Source organism: Serinus canaria, chromosome 1A (genome assembly GCF_022539315.1).
Source record: "Serinus canaria isolate serCan28SL12 chromosome 1A, serCan2020, whole genome shotgun sequence".
Taxonomy (NCBI): Eukaryota; Metazoa; Chordata; class Aves; order Passeriformes; family Fringillidae; genus Serinus; species Serinus canaria.
Window position 1 is genome coordinate 66,440,501 of NC_066314.1, and position 16,607 is coordinate 66,457,107.

At 40.6% G+C, this 16,607-nt stretch overlaps 1 protein-coding gene and 1 long non-coding RNA gene across 4 annotated transcripts in view; one reads left to right on the forward strand and one right to left on the reverse strand.

The window, feature by feature from the left end:
• The window catches only part of ERC1 (ELKS/RAB6-interacting/CAST family member 1), a 279,402-nt gene that overhangs the window by 231,918 nt on the left and 30,877 nt on the right, over nt 1-16,607 (forward strand). For all 3 annotated transcript variants that reach the window (XM_030237938.2, XM_030237939.2, XM_050984981.1), the window contains one exon: nt 14,534-14,635. In XM_030237938.2, coding sequence (XP_030093798.1) covers nt 14,534-14,635 — 102 coding nt within the window. The remainder of the gene's footprint in view (nt 1-14,533; nt 14,636-16,607) is intronic.
• Nucleotides 2,430-16,607, reverse strand: part of LOC127060786 (uncharacterized) — a 34,655-nt gene continuing 20,477 nt past the window's right edge. Inside the window, exons 2-3 of the long non-coding RNA XR_007780094.1 lie at nt 2,989-3,047; nt 2,430-2,608 (exon numbers count right to left, since the gene is read on the reverse strand). This is a non-coding gene — a long non-coding RNA (uncharacterized LOC127060786). The remainder of the gene's footprint in view (nt 2,609-2,988; nt 3,048-16,607) is intronic.

Below are 16,607 nucleotides of genomic sequence, written 5' to 3' on the forward strand. Positions count from 1 at the left end.
GTTACTTGTCATGGATGAAAAGCCTAACAAACCTGTGGCATTACCAACTATCATATATAAAAACCAATTCACACATTGATAGTCAATTAAAAAGTAGTGGCAGAAAGCTGAAAGGCATTTCTCCAGCTTTAGTATTGGTTTTAATTTGTGTAAGACTTGTAACTGGTGAGGTGATAGATGAGTCAAGGTGTTTTCCAAGAACATGTAGGGAGAAGGTGAAGTCAGAGATATGAGGTGACTGATGGGGTTCATAAACTAAATATGTAGAAGGTTTCAAGTAGATTACAGATTAACAGTTGTATGACTTAATGTGTTAGTCATGTGGTCTTTACTGAAGGAGGAATGAATGATGGAAAGAATTGTACACCTAGAATATGTAATGAAAATTAATGATCTATAAGACAGAATATATTGCATATTTGTGATTTTGCTGTGTTATTTTGGGAGTAATGTAATAAATCTCTGCTTTTTCTTGCCTGAAAAGAGAGAAGTGCACAGTCTGCAAAAGAGAATTTTAATCCCCACCATCTTAAAAATTGATAATGGAAAAAATTTAGTCTTAAGTGCATGGAATGAACTTTAGTAAACAGTGAGCTGTTGATGAATAGTGATCTCAGGTATTTTTGAGCTTATGCACTGCAATATCTCTCAGTCTACAGATTTTTTTTTTTTCATCTGCTGTATTAAACTCATCAAATTCTGAGAATAATTTCCCTTTTAGAAACTGTCTGATTGAGCCTAGTCCAGTACACCATATCTAAGGCAAATGAATAGGTAAGGCAGGGGGAAATAGAGGTTTCATCTTGCAGTTGGAAATCTAAGATGCTGTCAGTTAGGAGTAGTTTCTTGATAATAATCCTTCATTAAATTACATACCACGTTGTGGAAATTGCAGGTTTGTCAAAATGAGACCCAGATTTATGAAATTAGGCATCAGTTACTTGTGATAGCTTCTGCAAATGGCCAGGTGCTGGTGGCTGCAGGTTCCCCTCAGTTCTGTTAAATTCATGGTGCTATGCTCTGCAGAATCCAAGCCTTAAAAAAATACTGTTCATGCTCAGGTGCAGAACAAATGATGCATTTCCACCTTAGTAAGTGCATGCTGTTTTCTGCAGCCCCTTTTTAAGATGAAGAAATACAACCAAAGAAAAGGTGTGCAGATTTTCCCCAGAGGTCACGTGTTTGCCACTTGAGATTTGTGAATGCAGGGAGGGGATGGAGATTTTTCTGCTCTCTCCTAACTGTGAGGAGTCTGAAACAGCTGCCAGGAGGTAGGAGGTGAGAAAGTTGATACTGATGGAGATTGTGCTTGAGTCCCTCCCTGAATGGCAGTCTGGAGACAATGCTGTCAAACTGAGTTAGTGATTTTGGCAGATCCTCTTTAGGGCTGTTGTGTTCAGCTGTCCCTGAGCAGACCTGTGTGGAACACAAAACAAAGGCACAATTTCTGTGTGCCTCATTTTGCCTTGAATGTGTTGCCAAAGGTTTTGAGTCTCTGCAGTAGCAAGAAGTGCTTTTAGGGAGTAATCCAAGATTTTGCATGAAGACAAAATAAGTCTCAAACTTGCCTATCAAAAAATTGCTGTCTTATTTTACTTGGCATAATCAAACATTTATCATGTGGATATAAGAAAAATTTGCTGAGTATGTACCCTCAATTTCAAATACAAGTCATTTACCTTTGCAATCACATGTTGTAGAATTTTAGATTATCAATAGTACAGGTGAATGTTATTCTCTCAACTTTTGTAAAGCTTTACTTCCCAAATACATGTAAATATATATATATATATATATATATATAAGCTCTCATCCCAGGACTGGTGCCTGGAGGAAGCAGTGGTCTTTTGTGTCAAATACAGCCCTGGTTAAGGGCTGATCATTTTATTAGAGCTTTTGTTCTCTTTATTTGAGTACAATTTTACAGTCACAGAACTCAGTCCTTTGTTCTCTTTCTGTTTGTTTACCACCAATGCCTGTCTGTCTTAGTGTGAATACAAATATTTCCTGTAGTTGAGTAAACAAAAAATAAATGGAGGTCTCACAGCTAACTCCAGGCAAGTTTTTCCTCAGGATTTGAACAACCTAGGTATCTCTTGTTTTTACAGGGGATTTTTGTTGGGAGTGGGAACCTTAACATTTCTAAACATTCTGTTTCACCATTGTACCACTCTTAATCCTTTTAATAGTCCAGAAGTTGCTCTTCCCACTGTTGTCATCTGAACATGAAACATGACCATAATTTATGACACCAAGCCAGTGTTCTCTCCTTCTCCTGATGCAGCCTTGGCTCTGCCTCCTTTATTACAGCTAGCAACCCAAACCTTTGCCAAATGCTGACAATAATGGTGCTGAAAAAATAATAAAAGCAATATAATGATCCTTAAGAATACACACACTCACAGGTTGTTTAAAACTTGGCAGCCTGCACGAGTTTATTTGTTCTCTGTAAGTATTAAGGGCTGTACCCTTCTCATTTTAGTTTTTCCCTGATTATTTTTTTTTTCCTAAAGGGAAACATATTTGCTTGTATATACAGATCTTCAATCATCTTTCAAGTGTCTTCTTTAGCTCATATGGAGGCATGCAAGATGTGTGTTCTTCTGCACTAAAAAATGAAAAATTCACAGATTTGGTGAGAAGAATCCACAGACTAAGAGGTGCAGACTAAGACTAATTCCTTCTTTTCATCACTATCAGATCATGGAAAGATTTTTCTCTTCCCCCCTTTCCTGATTACCAAAACCACCTAATCCTTCTCCACTGCTAGAAAGCTGGTTTGTGATATAAAAAAGCCTTAAAAATATGAAGGCATCCTTGTTTCCTCCCAGGTCTTCTAATTGCAAATCAATCAGTCAAGGTTGCTCTTGTCCTTCTGTTCATCCTTTTCTGTTTCTTCCTCTGCTTTGTCAGGGCCCTTTAACAAGTGGAATCACCTATCTTGAGTTTAATGACTTAGCAGTAAAAGGATTGTTAAGAAAAACTCACCAGAGGTATGACTGGCTTTTTTCTCATCTTGTCCCACAGCTCTTTTTCTTTCAGTGGTCCTGTAGCAGAGAGAATTCTCTGAGATTTTTTTCCTAAGCTTTGCAGAGTGCTTTATGGTGCCCATTGGGTGGGCCTCTACTCATATGTAATGGCATCATATAATGTAAATCACAGAAGGACAACAGATTAGGAATAGAGCAGGCAAAGACAGGAGTACTGGAATGCAGACACCTTGGAGAAATTCATCTGGCCAAACTGGCACATCACTACACAAAGTGTGCCATGAATTTTGTAGAGGATTAAGAGAATTTCTTTCCTTGGTGAGAATAATTTTGGCACAAATACAGTAGAGGAACTGAATGTTTTTTCAGTCTCTCCAGCTTAGTACCTAAGCTTTGATGCAGATTTATTAGGAAAAATCAACCTCTGCTGGAACAGCAAGCAAAAATAAAAAGAAAAGTGTTGGTTTATTGTGGTTCTCCTTGGCTGTGTGCTGTGTGCAAGAGCAGGGGAAGGGGCAGGAATCATCTGCCCAGCTCTGCAGTGCACATGTGCTGCTGTGTGCTGGGGCAGGAATCCCTTCTCTGTGCTCCAGGCACAGGGACAGTGAGGATGGACAGGAATCCTGGGTGTGCAGACCACACACACTCATGGTGTGGACAGACAGGAATGTGATGTCTGTGTGTTTGTGTGGCTCCTGAGGCAGGGCACTTCTAGGTGGATGTCAAAGCTAATAATTGGCCATACGGAAAAAATTCTGAACTTTTATTTAGTTTGGGGTAGCAAAGCTCTGGTGGTTGTCAAAGGAAATGCCCTTTCAACTCTTCCCTCAAGCAGTTACCATGTAGGATTTTGATGGATACAAAGATGAAAGCAAGGCACAAAAAGAATAATACTGGGCTTCTTTTGCTTTTCTATGCAACAGCTTTTAAAATTAATTTCAGAACAAGCACAAATAGTCTTGAGGTTTCATTGTGTGTTTTTTTTTAAAGTTGCTATCAACACTGTTTATATCATGCAGACACAGATCCATTCATGTATACACCCAGAGCTGGGTTCTGGGCACTCACAGACAGTCTGTGCTGGGATGATACTGAGCAGCTCACATCACTTTAGCATCTAGGAATTTGTATCTGTACATAACTCCTTTTTTTGCCAAGAGCAGCATGTATAGAGGGGAGGGGGTTTGCTATTAACAACTCTTTGAAGCTGCAGGCAAATGCAGTCGAAGTGGTGAGTCATAGAAAAATAAAAATATGTAACAATAAAAGGTCTGTGGTCAAAACACTGGCATATACTTTCCAAAATTGAAACTTGCTGGATAAAAGAATGCTTTTACTGTCTTTATTGTAACAACTCAGTCACAACACACAAAGATTGGAAGGCTTCCAAATCACTTCAGCTGGGAAAGGTGCATTAGATAGACGTGAGCAGAGGGCCTACAAATTATTTTGTTGAGCCAGGGGATCATGATCAGCTTTTAAGATTTTGCAGTAGGATGCATCTTGTATGGAAATTCCTAAATGAGGTTTTGCCAGTCAGGGTTCATAGATACCACTGGACTGAGAAACTTTTCTTGTTTCAGAGCAGGAGAAAGACTGAGACAAAAGCAGAGTAACTGAAGTGTAAGTGAAGTCTTATTCAGCTTTGTGAAGCTGAGCATATGCACGTGGATTTATTTTGGAAAGGAGAACCAAATAGAATAACAAAGGAAAGGGGGACAGAGTAAGGTAGTTGAGGATAAGATGAGCAGGGTGTGGAGTGAAGCAGAGGAGAAAAGGGAAGGAGAAATTTCAAGCAAATAGTCCCACCAAAACAGGAGTCCCATCAATGATGTCAAACCAAGTTTGTTCTGTATTTGATAGCAATATTTGCCTGTTCTAAAGGATATAGCACAGGTAATTTAGGGGGTTTGCCTTCAGATTTCATATAGATTTTGTAAGACTAATCTTACCTGTAGTGCTCAGTGCTGATGTTTAAATTGTACAAGTTTAAAGTAACCACAAGATCAATGAAATGCTGATATGTATTTCAACCTTAGCATAACCTGAGATACCTTTTAGATTTGCTTTGTAAAAGATGTTACCAACCTATCAAAGTTTTTTAGGAAGAGTTTATGCTCCAAAATACATTTCAACTTGTTTCTCTCATCTTTTTTGTCTTTGCTTTTCTATTATTCTGTAAAACATAAAATTAAAATTTTAGTTTGTACCCACAAATACGCAGTGAGAGGGGAAAAAGGAGCAAGGGGGAAAGTACAATCAGAAGTTTTTAGCAGTTTGATTAATGAGGACTCTGGCAAAGACTGGTATTTCCTTTTGCATTGTTATAGAAGTAGCATTTCACTTTTTTCTTAAAATCAGTTGTCTTTGGTAGTAAGTATCTAAGTAGTTTAAAGAGACAACAAACTGTATCTATTAAACATTCAGCAGACACATGCCTGATCTTGAGAGGCTTGTTTGCTGCTGATCACTTGAGAATTTGTAGCAGGTCAGTCTCCCAGAAGCCAAAAGAAAGGCATGTACCAAAAAAATTCCACTTCTGTGTAGCATTTAGTGCAAGGATATCTTGAGAGTCTCCATCCAGACTCTTACAATTCCAACAGAATGTGTTAGTGTGGAGTCCAAAGAAGAACTTGAATGACAGTGCCATCCATCTGCTTAGCTGAGCTGTAGTTCCTACCCAGTAACTTTTCAATTTATTGACCATTTTCAACCAAATTTGACAGAGGTAAAGAAGTCTCAAAGATTTTGTAGATTTATAGGAACTGAATTAACATGCACAGCTGGGCAGAGGCAAAAAGAGCCCAAAGCAGAGCTCCCACCCAGGGGAAGGCCAGGAGAATTGAGCTGTGCTGGGTTTTGTTTGGCTGTAGCACACACATAGGGCTGGCCATTCAGAATGTGCACACCCTCACTCTGGTCCCAGCTGAACCTTGCCTGCAGACACCATGGGGGAGGCAGGCTGCAGAAAGAGATTGTTACAAGGGTTGAAGGCCATGCTTAGAAGATGGAGAATCCAAATCCAAAGCACTCAGATTTCATCAGTCAGTAGAGAAGGGTGGTAAAGTGGACTCACATGCTCTTCAAGGGTAGCCATGCTGTCTGCAAAAGAAATTGCTGCTTTACTCATTAGAGAAGGAGTGAAGAGCTCACAATAGTCCAGGAGTGGATGTAGCAGCATACTTTAACAAAATAACCAGTTGTTAAGCTAATTTAAGTCAATTACTCTTTTCTGTTTTAAGGGTGTGTGGCAGCAAAAGATAATGATCTTATATTCTCTTCTGCAGCAAGACCTTTGTCTCCCGTGGTGTGGAATCAGGATGAGATTTGCCCTAACAAACTGCACCACAGGGCAGGCTCATAACCCAAAAAACACCTGCTTATTTCTTATTTTTATCTGCTCAAAACTGGAATGTGAACATAACCAGTTCTCATACTTTACCTCAGGAATTAAAATAGCAGCTCATTTTATTTGCTATTCTGTCTCCAGATCAATTTCAGTCAATAATCTCTTGGGCTTTCTGTTGTGTGAGAGATCCAGGATTCTTTGGGGGTGTTGTTGTGGGTTACCATTTCTCCTGCTGATACTGCCTGAATGTAGTTTCTTGAGGCATAGCCCACCCATTCTCTAAAAATTACTTTTACTGTGTGGTTGTAAATGTCCTCAGACTGCAGCACTCCCTCAGACATCTTTGAGATACAGGAAGACACACCTTAGTGATATTTCTGCCTAAGACCCTTACATGCAGTGGAGAGATGCCAGAGAAGTAACATATTTGGCTTGCTCCTGAGTAGTTAACCATGAGAGGAGGCATTTTTTATTTTTAGTTCCCTTTCAAACCTGTGACTGGGCAGGTTCCAGCTTTTATGGAACAAGTAATTGAGAAAGGCAGTTCTATTACCACTGATCTTAAACCCATCTTGAGGTATCTCTAAAAAGAGTAAAAGTGAGCTAAAGAAACATATATTATAATGATTGTATGGTATAGCACAAAAAAGAATCCCAAATTCAGATCTGATTTGGATTTTTCTTTGTGTCACTGGTTTTTTTCATACAGGAATCAGAGCAATAGATTTCAGTAAACTTTGTCACTGGGTGATTCCATGGTTTTATAGTTTGTCCATCTCCTAAGGAGCTAAGTTCCAAGGGACACATTCCTGTACAGGGAAAATTTCAGTTCCAAGTTTATTTTTAATCCCATCCACATATGTCCACAGATGTCAAGTCTCACAGAGCATGCCCTATCTAGATGATCTGCCTCCTTTAGTTCAGTTCAAAGGCTTGCAGAGTATGAATTCTTCAGGATGAGGCTTCTCAGTAATTATCACATGTGGGGAGATGAAGAGAAAAATGACATCTTTAGACAGAGAAATTAGCTGGACTGATAAAGTCACTTCATAAAGTAATATTGTTGGAACATGGCCAGCAGCCAATGCAGAAGGCAGCATCTCAGGTAGAGCTGTGTTAAATCCTGCAGGCTTTGACAGACCCCAGCAGCTGCACAGGCTCTTTGCTGGGCTCACAAAAGCACAGGCTCCAGCATGTGCAGAAATGTAGGAACAGGAATGGCTTTCATGTCTATGCAGTTGAAATTTGTGCTGGTTTGCTGCTAACAGAAATCTCAGTTGCTAATCTTAAATATAGCCAAAAGGAAAGCCAGACCTAACTAAGGATGTGTCTTTTAAACTTTGCAAAGAAAGATGGCAGCTCAGTGTGTGCCATCTCTTTGCAAATTTGAGAAATGTCTCCCTTTTCATAAAATACCATGAGTGGGAAGGTGGCACAGAGTTAAATACTTAAACAATCTTTCAGACTCTAATGCTCTAGGTCAGTATAGACTCAAGGTAGTTTATTTAGGGTAGGTGTAGATAAAATCAAGGCAGGTCATCATATTTAAAGAAGAGGCAATAACAGGGATTATTCTTTCTCTGTTTCTCACAGCCAGATTCCAGCAGGGAGCTGGTTGGACATTAACAGGGATTATGGCTCACTGCAGGTTTTTTAACAAGTAGAAAAGAACTATCCAAAAGCCTTCACCAAAGCATCATTCTCAGAGATAGTGAGTTCAGCCCACACTTTGCAAGCACAATCACCTGAGTTTGTCCATTCTATTTCTATGTTATTAGTGACAAAAATGTTCCTGCTCTGTTCCTTTTGTGTGTGCTTCCAGTGCAATATTCTACTCAGATTAAAATGAGATAACTCCTTCAGTGCACTGACACACTGCCTCCACCTCATGCTCATTGGTCACAAGTACAGTCATTATATTAATATTTACTTGATGTGGGGTTTTTTTAAAGTCTACATTAAGGGATTAATAAAGCTTGTTTAGACTGGTGAGCAAAACCAAAATTACCCCACGCAAATATTCTGCAGAAAATGAGAAAGGAGTCACTGATGTCATCGTTTGTGCTGTGTTTCATGGTGGAGGGACAGACTTGATGCAAATTCTTTCAGTAAGTTGCTGCAATGAGCACATGAAGCAGACTGGACTAATAGAGAGAATGCACAGCTCATGAGCTGTTTCTGAGAGAGCTTCTCTAGAGATACAGAAATGTGTGATCCCCATGAATAAAACGTGGTTCCAAAAGTTTTCCAGGCTAATGGTTACCAGAGCATGAGCTGTCCTGCAGAAATGCTTAAGAAAGGTATGTACTCTCATTAGAACACACAGCTCTGTGCAAGCTTTCAAATGAAAACATTCTGTAAAATATATTCTAAACAATGTCTCTAGTTATATCTGTGGCTTTCAAATTTATGAGTGGGATTCCACAATAAGGAGTTTGTCAGATCTGGGCAGCACTCCTCTAGGCTTTACCAGCTGGAGTGCAGAATATGTCTCTGACTTCCCCCTAAACTTTGTGGATCAGCATCAGTTCTGATTTTTCTCATGAAATAACTGTGATAAAATCTATTAATTTGGTCTTTAGTGTTGAGGGGCACAAGCAAGCTACCAGTGTGGCCTGCAGTGAACATAAAATAATGTACTTTTAGGAACCTGCAGGTGAGAGGGTGCTTTGAAGCAGTACTTCCATGAATGAGGAACTGAGTGATTCTTTAAAAATTAACTATGGCTACAGTTTTGGCAAGTAAAATAGTGTACATGTGCAGTTTGCAATGAAAGTCTTCAGGTCTTGGTTATGTTAGTTTAACCCTGGTGATTTCCTTGTTTACCCAAACATTTAGTGAATAAAGAATATAGGCAGAAGTGAACTATATGGTACCCAGGGAAAAAAAGTAATGAAAACACAGTGAAATCATGGCAGGGCCATGAAACAACCAAAGGGAGCATGTTTAAAGTAGTTCTGATGCTGGTTGTTCACATTCAGGATTAAAACAGATTTATCTCATGTTTTCTCCTGGTGCTTTTTTCTTTTAATATAACTGCCTGGTGTAGCAAAGGATGGGGAGGAGGAAAGAGTTAAATAATGACAGGAAGTAAAAAAGGGCATTACAGTAACTGTATCAAAAGGAAAATTGCAGAAATTCTGGGCTGCAAAAAGGGAGATGAGTTCTGATATTTCTAGAGTAAAGTTTAATATATGACCAGGGGAAGTTGAGGTATTTTAGATGCAGTAGCCTTGCAAATGTTGTGGTTTAGACCTGCAGTTGATAGACTCTGGTCTGCAGAGCCAAGGCCTCCACAGCCATTCCTGGCTTTCAGCTAGGAGCTGGAGAGTGTGGTGGTGGCTCTTGAGTAGTTTTGAGAATTTACACCAGTGTGAAGGGCTTGGGACTGCTCTTTGCATGGTGACTGTTGGAGGAAAAGAAGAGCATTGCTAAGGGCTTTGACAAGCTGTGGGGGCTTTGGGGAAGGTATAATTGGAGGGCCAGCAGTAATTTTATGAAATCTGTCCAAAAAGAAGTGAAATGAAGGTACCTTCTGGAAAAAAATCACAAAACCTACCGTGTTGTGGAGTTTTAGCCAGTTTTCTTCATTCCAGCATTTTTTCTGCACATGCCTGTCAGGGCACATGGTATTTTTTATAAGCAAAATTTGAAGCTGACATCCAGTTCCTATCACTGCTAGGAGGTTTTAGACAAAAGCACTCCTGACACAACTGATTTGTCTGCACTGCTCATTTATTTTCTCACAGGACCCTGTGGTTAAACCACTTTGTTGTTCATACTTTTTACAGTGATGTAGAAATGCTTGCCCTAGGATCTGAGCCATAACCTCATGAGGTGGGAGAGGATTGTATAATAGCACCATGACAAACCAGCTCAGGACTGCAGGATGTTGGAGTGGTTCCCCACAGAAAAGTAAACGGTTTGTTTTTAAATCATTACAACAGCCATTTGGTCTAGAAATTTCCATCCTTTTGGACTTTTTTTTTTCCTGTGGAGGACCATAGGAGAGAAACTCAGTTCGTGTATGTACAGTTATTTTTAAAATTTACAGTAAAAGTTTGTCATTAGTAGTCCAGTCTTAAGCAGAAGCTTTTTAATTCTGTTTTATATAAAAAAATAACTGTAAAAATATTATCATATATTTGATTTGCAGCACTGCTTGGGCTTTAAATTTTGGAAAATAATTTTTAGTGCTGTCTATCAGGAAATAAGCTGCTTTTCTTCCATCTTTTCATTTTTGCCTAATTCCAATCCAATATATATGCATAAATTAGTTCCTTTGATGGAATCACTATAGTAATTTTGGCATTTTCTTGCCAAGACTTGCCACAAACACACACACTTAAATGAACAGCAGCTGCAGTGGGAGGTCAGGTTGAATTAAAGGGGGAACATAGAAAATGTCCTTCTAGGTGAACTGATCCCTTGTCACCATCAGGACACTGCAGAGATTGTTCTGGGTTTAAATATTCAAAGGGCTCTAATGGAGCTAAGCAACTAAACCATATTTGGCAAGTAGGAGGAATTTTGGAACTTATCTCCCTCTTCTTCTGAAAAGTTGAGCTTTGAAACTCTCAAATGATCTGATGAAAATCCCAAATAATAAGAATTGCAGCATATTTTAGGTTGGAGTAGACCTCTGTGTCTGGCCACGTGCTGAGAGCATCACTAATTAGAGCAGTTTGTTGCTCAAGGCCTTGTCCAGCTGCATTTTCAGTATCTCCAAGGATGGAGATGCCACTGGCTCATGGCAGCCTGTTCTGGCATTTGATGCATCTCATTATGGAAAGAATTTCCCTGATCTCTGGTCAGAATTTTCTGTGTTCCATTTTACATCTGTCCTTTCCTGACCTATCCCCTCCAATGGCTTCGTGTCCTCTGTTTCCTCCTATCAAATAATGTAAAAATGCCTCCTCTTTTTCAGGCTAAACCAGCCCAATTCCATCAGCCCCTTCTCAATACCTGCTGCCAGGTATTAATAGCAGGTTCTACTCCAATTTAAGTGACAGAAGCCCACAACCTCTTCAGTTGGACTTCAGAATTCTCTCTGAGGGACTCTGTGCTTTTTGCTGACCAGACCCAGCCCAGAGGGAGGTGTGTGGCTTCCCTGGGGCCTGGGTAAGGGACATCACCAAGAAACTTCCCAGCCTGGTGCAGCCCACTCATTGTTACCCTCTTATGATTTTCTGTGTGGGCAGCAACAAAAAGGATAAGGACAGTGAGGAGGGGGCTCAGAGCCTTGGGAGAACTGGCCAAGGGATCTGGAGCACACATGGTGTTCTCTTCTGGCTGCCATTGCAGGGAATGATGGAGCAAGAAACAGGAAAGTCTTGCAGATGCACACCTGGCTTTGAGAGTGGTGTAAACAGCAGCATTTTGTGGTTTTTGATCATGGGTGAATTTATACAACTCTGAGCTTGCTGGCAGCAAATGGGGTCCACCTGTATCAGAAGGGAAAAGGGATCTTAGCCCAGGACTCAGCAGGGCTCATTGAAAAGGCTTGATTGAAACGAGATTTGAAGTGGGATGGGGGCACAGCCAGGCTCAACAGAGATAAGGTGTGGGGTCAGCCTGCTGGAAAGCAGCTCTGAGGAGAAAGCCCTGGGGGTCCTGGTGGCCAACAAGCTGTCCATGAGCCACAGTGTGTCCTGGAAGCCAGGGAGGACAGTGGTATCCCACTGCCAGTAGCATGGGGGTGATCCTGCTCCTCCAGTGGGGCCACTCCTTGAGTGCTGTGTCCTGTTCTGGGCTCCTCAGGACAAGAGGGACACAGAGCTCTTGGAGTGGGTCCAGAGGAGAGTGGCAAAGATAATGAAAGGACTGGAGCATCTCTCTTGCAAGGACAGGCTGAGGGAGCTGGGGCTGCTCAGCCTCAAGAGGAGACAAATGAGAGGGGACCTTATCAATGTCTGTCAGAGGATGGACCAAGCTCTTGCTGGTGGTGCTGAGCAGTAGGACAAGAGGCCTTGGGCAGAACCTGATGCACAGAAGCTCCACCTGAACATGGGGAAGAGCTTCTTGCCTGTGCAGTGATCATGCACTGGAACAGAGAGGCTGTGGAGTCTCCCTCACTGGGGATATTCCAGAACCCTCTGGAGGCAATCCTGTGCCATGTGCTCTGCTTGAGCAGGGAGGTGGCAGCAGGTGACCACTGTGGTCCCTTCCAGACTGACCCAGTCTGTGATTCTCTGCAATGTTTATATTCTTCTCTACCTGTACCAGCTAACAGAGTTTGTTTGGTTTGTTTTGGGTTTTTTTCACCTAATATAAAACATGCTGCCTCTATCTGAGAAGAGCTACGTTTTCTCTCAGGAAAGTTAATGTGCTGTACTAGCATTCTGCTAAACATCTGGGATTCAATAGCTTTTCTTCACACACACACTCTGAAAGTGATGTAAGAATTTATTATTTATTTTCAAAACAATAAATTTCCCAGGAAATGTGAAATGGTTTAAAATCAATTGTTCTCCTTGCAAAGAAGAAACTGTTGAAGAGACAACCTTAAATATAATAAAATAATAAATATTAAGAAAGTGCCTTTACAGTAAACTGGTTGTTTAAGGATTAATGTAGCATGTTTCAAGTAGTGATTTATGAATGATGAGTCAGACTTGGAATTCAGAACTTGCTTGACAAAGCAGAGCAAACAATATGAAAATTTTGCATGATGAAATTGCTTATTGCTTAAGCTCAATTTACTATTAGCTTTTGCTAAATTATTCCAAAATAAAATCAAATCCAGATTCAAACCCTGGACCTTCTCTCTCATGATCTGAATAGAGACAAGTAGAATCAGCATTCTCCAGCTTTGAGATGCTCATTAAACTTAGAGTTTTCAGTGAGAAACCATGGAGTTAAGGGATTGAATCCACAGCTGGCATTTCTATCAGCTCTGAGCTTTCATTTAAGACATTTCATTTTAGTGCATGTCTGATGATTTCATATGTCTAGCTGGAGATAATTTGCTCTGTATCATATCCAGTGTAGGTCAGGGTAGCCTTTTGATTTCCTTAGAATACAAAATTTCCCAAAGCTCAGAGTGGCTCTTTGTGCCCTCTGGGCTGGGAGCAGAAATGCCATCAGTCACTTCTGGGGCTGCTCCGTGTGTGAGTTCCCAACAATCCTGGCACCCAGAAGATGCCAAGGGAGGCAGCACTTGGCTGTGCAAGACCCTCACCCAGCCCTTTTGGCTGCCCACAGGGTATCATTGCTGCCTGGAAGGCCCTGCTGGGCAGCTGGGACGCTCTTCCAGGTGCATTCCTTTCCTTATTTGTGTCTGTAGGTGTTTGGGGGCCTCATTTCTGGGTAGTCTGTTAAAAGGGCTTGGTCTAACTAACATTCTCCTTTGCAGACACAGCCAGGTGATGTATTTTAATGTTTTTTGCAATTGCTTACCTAGAATGGTATTATTAAGTTACATTTATTCTTACACAATTTATTTTCTACAGTATGTTTTTCAAAATCCTATCTCTTCTGGGACTTGAAATTTCCTAAGAAGTTGAAGAAAAACAAGAAAACTTGTTTCATACTTTGCTAATTCTTTACTTGGCTGTGTCCAGGTTTTAATTTTATAAGCCTTCATTATGACACTTTTTCTTCCCCAATATCTATTTATTAACTTTAATTTCCTCACAGGATGGCTTTTGTATAATTAACATTTTTCTGAGCAGTCTCAGAATTTTTCTGTTCTTTGATATATCAGTTGAAAACTGATTTACATATTGAAACTGGATGGACTTCTTAAGTAATAACCTATTTTCAGCTTGTTCACTTTTTGGATTTTTTAAATGCTTTCTGAGGGCTTCATTGGGGGTTTTTAATTGACTTAGTGACACCTAACTCATGTTTTCATTGAATTATTCTCCAAGTTGGTGTCTGAACTGTAATCCCCAGAATCTCTAAGAAGAAATTAATTTCTTGTACAGCACAAGTTTTAGTAGGTACCAGTCAGGTGATCCACTTAATTGCACAACTAATTTAGCCTGAAAGGGAACAATGGAATGTGTCTCCACAGTTTTTACCAATTCCTATGGTAATACCAACTGATGTCCTGACATGTGCCTTGTTTTTTCCCAGGTATGGATTTTGGATATGCACTTGTATAATTTCCCTTGTTCCCCATGTTCTCTTCAGTCCCTATGATAACATTAGAAGGCAGACTGAGATTCTTTTTTCTTGCTTTTTTTAACAGACTCAGAACCGTATGAAGCTGATGGCTGACAACTATGAGGATGACCACCTCAAATCCTCGTCCCATTCCAACCAAACCAACCACAAGCCCTCCCCTGACCAGGTAATGTCTCTCTCTTTTTTGTTTTTAAAGTCATTTTTACTGTGAGGGCTGATGATTTTGTGTCATAAGTAGTTTTCCCTGATGTGCTTTGGAACAAAAGTAGCATTCCAGAATGCAGTTATGAACCAGAGCTGGGTGTTGCTCTTGTGTTGGCTTTGTGCAGAGCTCCTGAATGAACAGTTCCTGGTACCAAGCTGTTGGTAGGTGGGTGGAGGGAGGGGAGGAGGTTCATTGAAAAGGAACAAAAATCTTACACTCCTAAAATGTGAGACTTGAGTCCTGTATGACATATTTAGATTTTAGTAACTCAGGTTTACTGCTTGAGTAGGACTGTTTCTTGTCTTCAGTAGCAGGGAATCATGCTCCAGGATCAGCTTTCTGATCTGTGGATTGCATACAAGCAGTTCCCTCCATTTCCCACGAGGAAATCCCAGCCCTGGTGCCAAATGAGCACAGACTGCTCCCTCACAAACTCAATGGGCCATGAACTGAAGGAAAATCAATTTACCATCTCCAAAGCAGTGAGGAGCCTCCTGTGGCATTTACAAAGCACAGCCATGTGCTTGATAACTATTAGAGAGATTAACCATCCCTTGGGCAGCACAGAAAATGCCAACATAATTGCACATCCCATGTTGTAATCTCATCCACTGCAGTTTAATTAAAATATTAGCCATCATTAATCACTGCCTCAAAGGAGGGAAGGAATGCTTCTCTTTGCCCTCTGACTCATGTAGAAATTGGTGAGATATGAAGGGAATCATATCTCTCCAGACCTTTAAGTGCCAGCTTAGTGATACGCTGAAATAATGAGCAAGGTACAAGAGGAAAATGGCAAAAGCCAATTATTTATTCACCCTGCAAAAATAGATCTTGAAAAATCTCCTTTCATGTCTGCATCTCAAAACACAGAGAATATGCAATCAAACAAACAGAAAAACTGTGATTTTTAAGGGAACTTCTCTTTGCATCTTAATTTAATACCTTTCACCACTGTATGTTGACTGGCTGGAATTTTCTGCAGTGTTTTTGGAAGATGTTGGTGTTTCACTCTCCCTTTTTCGGGAGAGTGAAATTGTTAATACTGCAAATTAAATGGATTTCCTAATCTTAATTTGGTGCAAATGTTAGAATATCTGTTGTTTCTACTCTGAAGTCTACAGAGAGCTGAAACCATTTCCAGCATGTAACTTTGGCACATGCTTGCAAATAAAGGCAGCGGAGCAGTCACAGATGAAATAAAATTTAGACATTTATAGAAATTCTTGCAAAGACCCCACAGGGAAGGGCAGTAGGGAAGAGAGGGGGTGGGAGGAAGCTCTGGTTGCACTTCCCCTTTGCAAAGGGGCATTTTGAAAGCTGACAGGGGAGCAGAGAAAGCTGTACCTCAAGGAGGCTCAGAATAGTGCATAAGGAACTGAAACGCTTTGTACTACTGTTTGTACTTTATGTGCTTTAAATACTAACCAACTCTTTATTTCATTCCCATGCTGCTCTGGGGCTTTCCTGTGCACCTCTAGGATGAGGAGGAGGGTATTTGGGCATAACCAGTCAGATGCTCTTAGCTCAGCCATTTTGTTCAGAACGGTGAGAACCAACCTCTCGTGCCAATAGAAAAGTTTCCGACAGTCACCCCCACCCCTCACTGCTGTGCTTTGTGAAACCTGGCTGTGCTCCCTGCCCCTGCTTCCATGTCCCTGCATGAGGGTGTTTCTCGTGTGTTTATGTGCAGTTTGTGATTCTCTTCTTCCAATCATCCTCTCCTTGTTTCACCACGTTGTGGGGAGAACTTCCCAGGGCATGTAATTGAGTTTCTGTGCAAGTACGAGAGAGCAGGAAATGTCTTTCATATCATTTATCATTGACTTCATGGAGGAAATGTTTTCAGTGGGATTCTTTTTCAAAGCAGCTTGTGCCGTAGCCAGACCTATGTGTGCTTTTTCAATTCTGGTTTGTAAAGAATTTGCTCCAG